Here is a 12,554-nt window from a genome sequence, read left to right as displayed (position 1 = left end):
TTTTTTTCAATCATAGCATATGGGGAAATTGAGAGTTACGGTGGACTGGAAAACACATTGGTTTCTACAACTTCGACAGTAGAAGAGCAATCGGTGACGTCCGCTCCATATCATAGTGTGCAAGGATTCGCTCCGGTTTGGTGGGTTTGTCGGAGGTGTAGCCCGAATCAATAATGACGTAGTTTGTTGGGGCCGAACCACTGAACTCTATACACTATTTGGGCTGAACCCACTGAACTCTATGGCTGAACCTGGCCCTGCTAAAGCTAAAGACGGCCCCCCACACGTTCACACGCAAGTCACGTGAAAAGAACACTCAACAGTCAACCGCCTGTGATGCTTTTGATCAAAACCACATTCTTTGCTATAACCTTTACAACGTTCCAGATTTTAAAGAGTGATTTATTGTGAAGTAACAATAAAGTCTGAATCATATATAATAATCTTAAACGTCCAAGTCTAGTTATTATGAATAAGCCCAGTAAACATATACACTGTTTGCTGCTTTTAAATGAAGGTCAAAGACCTCAAATGCCTTGTAGGAACACAGATTGAGAGGATTGAAGGAACTTTGTGAGCAACAAGCAAAATGGAAGACCTGTCCACACAATTTCAGAGGTGCAAGAGAGAGTGGAGGATGAGTGATATGTCCTTTAAAATTTTCAATGAGTTGCGACTGGAGGGAAAGCTGTGTGATGTAGTCATCATGGTCAACGGAGTTGCATTCAATGCCCACAAGAACATCTTATGTGGCTGCAGTCAATATTTCTGGTGAGCATCTCAGGAGGGGTCATGTGTGCCTTTCAAGAATGTCTCTTTTGACTATTTTTTACCATGCCTAGCCATCTGTAGAATATTGTGGTCAGACTTTCCAAAGTGAACTCAATGAACTCCAGTCCATAATTGTGGTTGCATGTCCAAAACATAATGGTGGTTGCATGTCCAAATCTTTGTATTTTTCATGTTTGTTGTATTATCATGACCCCATCATATCATTGAATTTACACAATTCGGATCAGTTTTTCTGTTCTTATTCAAGTCTTAGAAATTGTTTTTGAAAAAATAAAAGTCCATAAATTACATGAATGAAATAATATTTTAGAAATCTGTAAATCTCAAATATATATTATTGAACATTTACTTTGGTCATTGATGATTAACTCTTTGACTTCAAATTGACTTCAAATGGAATAGCACTATTTGGGCTATTTAAAATCATGAAAACTGTTCAATGGTTCTGTCCACAAAGACACTACAAGTAAGACCTGTAATCACTCAGCAATGTCATTATACTACAATGGCCTCATCTCACCAGGGCTAGGCTGAGGTTAGCTGATGGCTGGCCATGTTCCTTTCAGTTACTGCTATAGCTTTTCTCCCTCAATCTACTGTACCCTGGTACCATTAGTGAGTGACACTCCCTAATCAGGAGCTGCATTTCCACAATTCAGTCCAGTCACCTCAAGCCAAAAGCTTCAAATTGTATCAAAATCCTCCAGCCAAAGAATCAGAAGATCAGTTTTCTTGCCCACCATTGGGTCTCAGATATGCTAACATCACAGTCAATCACAACTTTCCGAATCCAGTCTCGGAAGGGCACAATATCTGCTACTTCTTTTTATCTGCTTCTGCACCAGTTAGTCATTGTATCATAGTCATTGTTTGAATAAATAATCCATAAACCTTGTTCTCAAAACAACATTATTTATGTGTGACCCCCACAGCACTCTGTTTACCAGCGGTTGGAACAGCACAGAGAAGCGGGTGTTCAGCATCCCTGGTGTATCACCGCAGATTATGAAACTGATTATTGAGTATGCGTACACAGGCAATCTGCCAATCACAGCAAGAAATGTGGAGCTCTTACTGGAGGCTGCTGACCAGTTCTGTGTCCCGGGCATCACCCAGGCCTGCTGTGACTTTCTGAAGTCCCAGCTCTGCCCTCAAAACTGCATTGGGATCTGGAAGTTCACGGAATTCTACTTCTGTCCTGAGCTTCGACAACATGCCTACCGCTTCATTCTGCACCACTTTATGGAGATAGGGTACACCTCAGAAGAATTCCTGGAGCTTTCGCCATCCCAGCTCTGTCACATCATTGAAAAAGATGACCTTAACGTTGAACAAGAGGAAGTGGTGTTCGACGCGATCCTACGCTGGATAGCCCATGCAAAAGTTTCCCGGAAGTCCTTCATGTCAATGCTGTTGCCCAAGGTGAGCATGACACCATCTGGTGGCCATTCACTCATACACAAGGTTTCAGAACACCAGTTTAACAAATTCAAGACTTTTCGTTAACAGGTTGCTTCAATTCTCAGCTCTTCGGAACTAATCTTGTTTCCATGCACAAACAAATCCTTGCATAGGCTTAACACTGTCAATGCTAGCAGACACTACAGCTAATTATGGGTTACACAAGGCCTGTCTGCCTTTGTGGATTTGTTTCAGAAACATCAATGTCAGTCGCTACCTTCAATGGAAGAAGACTGCCAATTATTGCTCAGTAAAGCTGGCAGCTGTGTTATAAAAATCTTGGAACAAAACAAGTTATTGAAAGGCTGATATTTAATTTGCTGTGAGCTTCATTTGAATGAATTGTTAATGTGATGGCTTTAAATAACAACATCCTCTAAGGATTCTCTTAGTCTGTCTCTTTCTGTCTTTTTCCATGTCTAGGTTCGGATGGCTCTGATGAATTCTGATTACTTCATGAACAATGTTAAGAAAAACTCCATAGTAAAAGACAGTGAGGAGTGCAAGCCCATCATCATCAAAGCCTTGAAGGCCATGTATGACCTTGACATGAACGGGTCCTCCAGCTCCCTACTCTGTAACCCCCTCGCACGCCAGCGACTACCCTATTCCATCCTGCTATGCATAGGGGGCTGCAGCACTAACGGTCCCTCCAATGCTGTTGAGGCCTTTGACGCACGGGCAGACCGCTGGGTTGATGTGACGCAACAGGAAGGTCCCAGGTTGGCTTACCATGGTACAGCCACCTTGAATGGTTTTGTCTACTGCGTGGGTGGCTATGACAACGTCGACTACGTGAGCAGCGTCCACAAGTTCGACCCCGTCACGCGCACCTGGCACCAGGTGGCGCCGATGCACTGGCGCCGCTGCTATGTGAGTGTGGCCACCCTGGATGGCCTCATCTACGCCCTGGGCGGCTTTGACGGCTACATGCGCCACAAGTCCGCTGAGCGCTACGAGCCTGAAAGGAATCAGTGGAGCCTCATCCCGCCAATGCACATGCAGAGGAGTGATGCCAGTGCTACCTCACTACATGGCAAGGTGGGCCCCTTATATTGGCAATTCACAGATTTGATGCCTTAACTTGTCATAGGAGGAAATAATGTCACAGTGCCGTTTGACCAGACCAGACCAGACTAGTCATTAAAGCAAAGTCAAGGATTCGATAGATATTAAATAGTTGAACTGCCCTTACACATTCTGCTTCACTATACAGTGGAGCAGAATGTAATATGACTATCCCTATTTATTATTCATAATTTGACATTGAAATAGCTGTAAGAATGTCCTGAAGTTTGCTTATTAATGGCATTGCATGTGTTGGCACCTCAAGCAGTGAAAGCAAGGTTGTCTTTGTACTTAGGTGTACATCTGTGGCGGCTTCACTGGGGTTGACTATCTGTTCAGCGCCGAGTACTACAGCCCACAGACCAATACCTGGACAATGATCTCTTCCATGAGAACTCGCCGCAGTGGGCTTGGGGTCATTTCATATGAGGAGCAGATCTACGTAGTGAGTGCAGATCTTCACACACCTTAAATGTACCATAATGTTTCTTAAGCTAGCCATGTAAACAAAAACTTAAAAGATTAAATGAATCAGGGTTTGGTGAAAAGAAGGGGTGATGCTTGAAGTATTGCTTGTGTTTATGTACAACTATTAGAGTTCACCTAATGTGCAATATTTCAAAAGATTACGAAATTATGTCCTGCCATTCAGCAGTTGCCCCTGGACAAATTGTGGTGCATAAGATAAGGTATAGAAATTACTTTGTACATATAGCCATGGGTGGAGCCTTAGAGATCTAGGGTAATGCAGCATGTGTCCCATGTAATATAGGATACTGTACCTGCAACTGAGTGTGAAACTACAAAATGTAATCCTACTGCAGTTTTCAATTGATTTGACACAACTTTGATTGTTCCATTCACAATCTAAAGAGATAATGTCATCACATGCAAAAGCATTTAAACAAATTAGTATATGGGAATGTGAAGCATGCAGCCTTTTGGCTACCTCTGTGCTGCGTTTTGGACCTTGGTGTGACTTTTGGTCTCCCTCAGGTGGGCGGCTTTGACGGAGTCAACCGGTTACGAAGCACTGAGGCCTACAACCCGCTGACAGACAACTGGCGCCCCATGTCCTCCATGTTCAACCCTCGCAGCAACTTTGGCATCGAGGTGGTGGAAGACCAGCTGTTCGTAATGGCCGGTTTCAATGGATTCACTGTTATTTACCAGGTGGAATGCTATGACGAAAGAGAGGACAAGTGGTATGACGTCCCAGACATGAACATTGCCCGCAGTGCCCTCAGTTGTTGTGTGCTGTCTGGTCTTCCTAACATCACTCAATACATTGCCCCTCGGGAATCTCAGCAGGGCTCCGAGGAAGACCCAGTGGTCCCCTGCAAAAGCATGATCACTGCATGACCACCCCTCAACCCACCGCAGTACCCACCGCAGTGCAGCAACCATAGGCACAAATACATTAAACATACCCTCCATCCACTGTGGCATACACCTTGTGCATTCATTCAATTGTTGCTGTGATATTGCTTTTAACAGCACCGCTCATGGTTTCCATGTGTATGTTTCTCATTCATTGCTTTATTTTAAGTGGTAATGTTGGTGTAAATGTAAAATATTCTTGTGAGATATTAAACATTATTTTAACTAGTTTTTCTTTAGTCTGCTGCAGTGTAGCATCTCATACCAATCATCTGTTGTTGAACATGCTGTATTATACTCAAAACAACATCTGAATCATCCTTTCATTAAAAGTCCACAGAGTCCAGGAAATTGAAAAAGAAGCATAGGGAAAGTGCACATGCTGTTCAGATAATGAAAAATTTAAGCATCAGGACCTGTGCTACTATGTTCTCCTCAGAGGTATAGTGGAAATGTAATCACACAGTGGAGTATGAAGCACTTTGTTGCCACATACAGTGCAGTACATAAGCCTACAATTTCTGTTCTTTTGGCTAAGTTCAGGATTTTAAATAAAAAAATGAATATGACGTTTAAATGACTTTACCTTTAATTTGAGGGTATTTGCATCCATATTTGGTGATCTGAGTAGGAATTACACTCCTTATTATATATATACATAGTCCCCCCATTTTAGGGGGCCAAAAGTAATTGGACTAGTCGGGTGTATTCACTTTCTTAGTGTAGTTAAAGGAAAGCTTTCACTATCTAGTCTTGATTCTAGGCTTTTGATTGCCTTTGGAGTCTGTTATTGGTATTAGTCAACATGAAGTTGTACCAGTGAAAGTCAAGGAAGCCATTATGAGGCTGAGAAATCAGGAAAAAAGAGTCAGAGACATAGGCCAAACAATAGGCTTCCCCCGCAAAAATGTTTGGAACATCATTAAGAAAGAGACCACTGGTGTACGTTTGGGATCACTGCCTTGCTGTGGGATGAAACACCATCCAATGAGTTTGTGGAGGCATTTGAACTAACTTGAGCAGATAGGATGCTTCTACATTTCAGAATCCATTCTGCTGCTATTATCAGCAGTTACATTATCAATGAAGGCAAGTGAGCCAGCACCTGTAGCAGCCATACATACCCAAACTATAACACACACCACCAAGAACCAAAGCACAAGTCTCATCTGTCCAGAACTCTGCAGGCTCTTTTATACTAATTGGCAAACTGTAACATGGTCATCCTGTTTTTGCATCTGTAGCCTCAGTAGATCTGTTCTGCAGAAATCTTCTGCAGGAAGTATTCACTGACACATCCACGTCTGAAGGTGTTTGGTGTTTAGTTGTGTGAAGTTTTCCTTTGCCTACTGGCCTGCAGTTACTGCAATTACGTAACTTACCAGTGCTGTCTTTTTTCTTAATGTTTCAAACCTTTTATTTTTGTAAGTCTATCTTTTGACTGATGTCTCTGACTGTTTTTTTTGTATTTCTCAGCCTCATGAAGGCTTCCATTACTTTATTTTTGTCAAAGCCTTGAATGAAGATGAGATACTGAAAGCCGTCTTATACCTGCACTAAGGAAGTGATTGAATAGAAACAGCTGAAAAGCCAACTGTAATTACTTCTGGTCCCCTAAAATTAATGACTAAAAATGGAATGGAATCCCTACAAATCCAATGTGCTGGAGTACAGAGAACAGAAATTGTACCACTGCAATAAAAGTTATGGACTTCACTGTATGTAGAAACACATACTTTCTGAGGAATTATGATATACTTAAACATTCATCTTCAAACAACAGACCACTGAAATAATTATACAAAACATATTTTTATTGCCAATTGTTACAATCATGCCTCAGTGTGCTGAAACAAGTCACATGCAGGGCAAAATATAAATATAATTCTGGACTTTACATTACAGCACAGGGGCAAAAGCAGAAAGAACAGGATTCTTGCAGATTGGCAATACATCAACTTGAATGTGCTCATATCACACGTACATTTCCACAAAAATTCTAAAATAATTATGTCATGTCAGAAGATAGCTGGTGATAGAAGGGGAAAAACTAGCATTACTGTGAGACATACAAACTAAATGGAAAAATATTGCTCAGACAACCTGGTATACCATGTACAGCAACCTGAGTGTTTCTCAGCTATATTTAAAGACGTTTGATGTGACACTGCAATAATCACATATGGCTATAACCTACACATTATTCACTGAAGCTAGTTCACTGTGCATTTTGGAGCCAGCATGCAGTCAAAATTAATCTTGGAAAATCCATTTTTTGAACAGGCAGCATGGTCAAAGCAGGAATTAACCCACAACATATTTATATATAAAAAAATACAGACTAATGCTCAATAATGCTCTTCTGCTCTCCCGAGTGAGGCATCAAGCATAACTAAGCAGAAATTTTGTGGGAAAAAAATGAGAATGAAATCCTTTGCCCCTGATTGAGTATATGTATATAACTAGCTTTTCTTTCAAGTTTACAAAAAATATTATTGTAAGGTACATGAATTGGTCTTCATAAATACAATGGCAGTGTCTATCTTGATGGCTAAAGGGACAATTGCTTGCTTTTAGAGCTGTTACCTTTAAAGGTCATTTTAAGACAAACACAATGATGCTGTTGTGTAGTGAACCACCTTAGAAACACACAGAGCACAAGGAACTAAAGTGCCCAACATAACTCATATACAAAGTTCACAGAGAACCAAAATGATTTTCCATTGAAGAGAGATGGAAAGGAATGTCTTCAGCATGTAGTAGGGAAGAACATACGCATGTAAGCTTAGTTACACAGTGGAATGGTACATTTTCTAGAGACTCACTAACATTGATTCATAAAAATTTATTTAAAATAAAAGTTTAAAACCACGGAAAGCTATTTTTGAGTCCATTAACACATAAGACTAACTGCATACATTGATATGCAAGATGCACTGTAAGTGGAGTGTGTGCTGGAACAAGATGGAGAGATGGCTCAAGGTCAGTGAGAATAATAGAAAGCCATGAAGCTTTGGTCCCAAAAAAATATTAAAACTGACTGACGTGGAATTTTTGTGGCAGTTTTCATTGTGTAACCAACAGTCAGGCAAAAATAGTTCGAATTTAGGAGACTACAGCCCATGTACTGACTTCACAGAATGTAACTGGCTGTGAAATTGTGATGTGTGATGTAGTGGCAGTATCCCCATGAACCTGTGTGAGAGAATTAAGACTGAAGGGAAATGATCAACCATTTCTATACCACCTCTTTCTGTTGCATGGATAAAAATAACAAAAATATTTACTTTCAAACTTTCATCCATGCCATAATCAAACAATACATTAAGTGCAAGGAGACATAAAGACAATGGCAGCCTCTTACCACCATAAGAGCCAAGGAAGGAGCAGCAACAAGCTTTCACCTTAAGCAAAAAAATGCTATGCATTGCCTAGATAGCAGCTCAGATACAGGATATCAGCACACTACTGAACATGTATTCTGAAGATAATCCTATCGATAATTATTTTAGCTCGCATGTGCACTAACTAAAACATAACTACAGATTTGACAGAGAAGAGAATGTTATCCAACAGAAACCCGGGACCTCTGTGTATGCCTAAAACAGGAATTTCAGCACAACCTAAAGTCAGGCTTATAGCATATACCTTTACATGTAAAGCATTAATGTGAAAGACCGCACATTGTATACATACACATAGACACCAACACATCTGTACATGACATACTGTACTCAAATGTTTGTCAATATACAAGATTCCATCCACATTGTCACATTTTACCACTCCTCACCACATACGGAGGCGGTGCGAGTGTTTTGTGCAATATCACCCCCGCCATACAACGGGAAAATGGCAGGACGGCAGGGCGATTTCAGCACTCGATCTGAGACTGCAGCTGTCTCCTCAGCGTGAGCGTGCGGCGGTGCAGCTGCTGCATCTGCTGCATGCGGTCCCGTTGGCGAGCCAGGTTCTGGGGCATGGGGTAGCGCTGGCAGCCGTACAGGAAGCGGAAGGGGATGCGCACGTGGCAGGCAGTGGCCCGGCAGCGGGGCTGGGGCATGGGCGGCAGCAGCATCCAGCGCTTGCGCTCGGCGCAGTAGCGGTACGCCTCTTTGCGGTACTGCTTGTCCACGTCGTCGCTGTTCTTCCAGCCTCCGATGATGAAGACGTCCTCGCCGAAGTAGCAGATGGCCGCGCCCTCGATGCTGGTGACCTCGGGCGGCAGGCTCTCCAGGATCTCGTCGGAGATGCGGGCGCTGATCTTCTGCTGGGCCGCCTCGTCCTGCACCGAGTAGCTCTTGGGGCAGCAGGCGGCAGTGTGGTAGAAATTGGTGGGCGCCACGGCCATCTGGAAGAGGCAGTAGTTGTCGATGAGGGGCAGGGAGTCCACCTCCTGCCACTGCCGGCTTTCCGTGTCGTAGCGAGTGGTGATGGTCTTCAAACCGTCCTCGTTGTCCATGTCCACCGGCGTACGGGCCGTCACGTAGACGTACCGGTCCTCAACGCTCACCGCCTTCACGTCTCTCAGGATCTTGGGAGCGGACTCCAGGTTGTGCCACCGGTCGTGCTCCGGCTCGTACACGCTCACGTCCTTAAAGCCCGGGCTGAAGTTGCCGTGTCCTCCGATGCTGTAGAGCGTGTCTTTGATGCAGGTGAGGCCAAATGAGTGCTTGCGTGTGGTCAGGTTACTCACTTGCTCCCAGGTGTTGCGGTTGGGGTTGTACCGTTCCACCGTCTTGGCGAAGCCAGGCTCCATGGACCCCGCCACATAGACGTGCGACTCGGTGGCGGCGATAGCATGGCCGTCCAGGTGGTTGTGGATGTGCGGCAGGTTAACCCAGCGGTCCTCGTACAAGAAATAACCCACGCACTCGCTTAAGTAGTCGCCCCCTTCTGACACCCCACCCACGACCATGATCACGTCCATGTTCTGGCCGAAGCGTGGCTGGAAGGCCGCCATGTAGGAGGTCCAGAACTCCAGGTCAGCCGACTTCAGGTTCTCAAAGCGGATGGCGTGGCCTTCCACAGCCTCCGACACCAGCCTCAGACAGGCCTCATTGTCGGCCACCAGGCGTTCGGACTTGACCACCCGTGTCAGAAAGGTGGGCTTGATCTGGGGAAGCCGCAGGAGACGGAAGAGCTCCTCGAAGTACTTCTCTCGCTCTTCGGCATTCCGCTGCACCCATTTCACGATAGCCTCAAAAAGCCCCTCCTCAGAGTCCACCGTGATCTCTGCATCGGACAGCCAGTCCCGCACCAGATGGAACGGCAGGGTGTAAAACTCCTCGTCCTGGATGACTTTGTGGAAGTTGCGGCGGATCATGTCGGCAGCGCGCAGGGCCAGCTGGTCCAGCGTGTACATGTGGGCCAGGCTGTGCACCGCAACGCAATTGGTTAAGTTCAGCTTCTTCTTCAGGAACTCGCCACAGAAGTCCTTCAGCTGAAGCAGGAGGAACCTGAAAAATTGCAACAGAAACTCATCTTTTTGATCAAGAAAAACAACCAAATTCAGACTCGTCAAAACAGACGTTTCCTACCCCCTTGACTGACTTTGACTGCTGTAGCCTATCCACTTGGAGTTATGTTGTGTTGTGTGTTCAGAGATGCTCTTCTGCATACCACTGTCGTAATGGTTATTTGCGTTACGGTCACTGGCCATTCTCCTCTGACGTCGCTCATTAACAAGGCGTTTCTGTCTGCAGAACTGCTGTTCACTGGATTTTTGTTTTTTGTTGCATTCTTTGCGAACTCTAGAGACTAGTGCGTCTGTAAATCCCAGGAGATCAGCAGTTTATGAGATACTCAAACTACCCTGTCTGTCACCAACAATTATTCAATGGTCAAAGTCACTTAAATCACATTTTTCCGCATTCTGATGATTCATTAACTGAAGCTCCTGGCTCCTGATTGTATGAATTGCACTGCTGCCACACAATTGGCTGACTAGATAATCGCATGAATAAGTAAGTGTAATTAAGCAAAAATGTTCCTAATGAAGTGCTCGGTGAGTGTACATTCATTAGCATAACACAAATTACCCTACATGAATTTGCAGCTTGTTGTATAGGTCTACCTTAGCGATACATTAAATTTGCACAATGACATATTTACCTGTACAGTGACCTTTACCATTTAGGAACAGTCAGCTTTATGGGTAACAGGAAAACTTTGTGAATTAAAAAGTCATGTTGAATAATTTAACCACTTTATTATTATTTTTTTTACTTCATCTGGCTCTTAGTACGACTCTTTTGACCTTAATTAGTAGGCTAGTTAGTTTTTAGTTTTACGATTACATATTACTGGTACGGCTTCCAAGAAATTATAGGGATAATTCATACGTGAATAGACGAACTACAAAAGGGCAGCTACTCTGTAATGTGCTTTAATAGGCCAGTAACGTAGCCTGCTCAGACAATGATATACACCCATGGAACAAAATTAATACTGCGCTGTTACTGTCTAGTGATTCTACACCATGTTACCATGAATTCCCAAGTGCGTGAAAACATGTAGTGCGCAACTAAATAGTCTGTTATTGCAGCCCATTGTGCCTTTCGCTGTGAAAAATGTAGCCACTGCAGCGATATGTACCATGAAGTAGGCAACAAGAATTTTGTAGGCTCGTAGGACTGTCTCCACAACTTTCAATCACTGCTGCACGCAAGCTCATGAAGCTGTGCACAACATCTTACCTGTCAGCTAGTTCCAGCACTTCATGAATATTAGCAGTACTGACACGAATTTCCCCAGTGTACATGTATTGTATAACGCTTTCTACAGTCTCTGGGTCTGGCCCCATTTCAGAACTCCATTCCTTCATCTCCACTCGTCCAGATAGTGATTCTGAAAACTGTCCACCGAGAAGCGGGGTGAAGTAATCTGTCGCCGCGGCCAAAACCGAGCGGTGAGCAGATAACTCACAGCACGTAACACTCCCAGTAGCCGCTCCACCGCTGAAGGCCAGAGTCACGTCGCAGAACAACCCAAGCTTCCTTTGCTCGTTCTGCCGGTGAGACAGTTCAGAGCAGTGGGAGGAGGAGCTGAAGTCCTCGGCTTCCTCCGAGTCTCCGTCCCCAGTAAGGGCGCTGGCTGAGCCGATACTGCCGCCACTTCGGGTCGATTCCTCTGGATTAGGCGCTGCGGTCGCCATATTAGCTATGTTGTGATCCTAAATCGCAGTAAACTTATCTTTGAAAGAACATAAATGCAGACAGACAAAAAAATACACACATATAGCCTAATGACGACATGCGTTGCTGATGCCCGGCGGCACCAAGTTGCTACCAACGCAGTGTGCATAAGAGGCGTAGGCTACACGGTTCAGAGGCGGTTCTCATTCCAGACACTCCCCATTTTAACTCTTTGCTGAGTATGAGGCAAACGCTGAACACCTACAAGGAGTCCACACGTTGTCACACCTGAGGAAACTGGGAAAGTAAAGTTTCAGGAAAAAATGTAGTAGGCTATTTTTGTGGACTAAAAGGGGGGAGGTCCAGGTTATTTTTGTAGTCTGTCGGTAAAATGCACTTTATATATACGATACTAGAATTACACTGAATATTTGCCAAACAAATGTTGGCAGGCCTACTAGCATAGACTATTTAAATAACAAGGTGAGGTTATAAACCAAACTATAGCCATCTGTTGACATCTATGATATAATTTATGTGAAAAGGATGCGCAAATAATGTCAATAAAAAATTAGTTAGGGTAAGGATGGTATACATTTAGAAGTGTTTGAAGAAGTTTCGATTTATCTTGCAAAAAGCTAAAAATGTATTTGATACCCAAAAAAAGCTGGGACTACAATCTTCAAAAGTTCAATCTAGAAAATGTAAAACTGGCGG

The 12,554-nt window shown here is 43.7% G+C and overlaps 2 protein-coding genes across 2 annotated transcripts; one reads left to right on the top strand and one right to left on the bottom strand.

Annotated features, from left to right (window-relative positions):
* The first annotated feature begins 241 nt into the window (after nt 1-241).
* Nucleotides 242-4,683, top strand: LOC133121233 (kelch-like protein 10). Its single transcript, XM_061230435.1, has 6 exons — nt 242-303; nt 586-771; nt 1,725-2,214; nt 2,677-3,294; nt 3,617-3,766; nt 4,318-4,683. The coding sequence occupies exons 1-6, from the start codon at nt 242-244 to the stop codon at nt 4,681-4,683; spliced, it is 1,872 nt and encodes a 623-aa protein (XP_061086419.1).
* A 1,811-nt stretch (nt 4,684-6,494) lies between these two features.
* Nucleotides 6,495-12,017, bottom strand: LOC133121917 (kelch-like protein 11). Its single transcript, XM_061231483.1, has 2 exons — nt 11,400-12,017; nt 6,495-10,160 (listed from the first exon to the last, which is right to left on the bottom strand). Exons 1-2 carry the CDS (start codon nt 11,855-11,857, stop codon nt 8,576-8,578), a joined length of 2,043 nt encoding a protein of 680 aa, XP_061087467.1. The 5' UTR covers nt 11,858-12,017; the 3' UTR covers nt 6,495-8,575.
* Nucleotides 12,018-12,554: the final 537 nt, after the last annotated feature.

Source organism: Conger conger, chromosome 2, assembly GCF_963514075.1.
Source record: "Conger conger chromosome 2, fConCon1.1, whole genome shotgun sequence".
Taxonomy (NCBI): Eukaryota; Metazoa; Chordata; class Actinopteri; order Anguilliformes; family Congridae; genus Conger; species Conger conger.
This window is presented reverse-complemented; position numbering and strand designations above follow the sequence as displayed.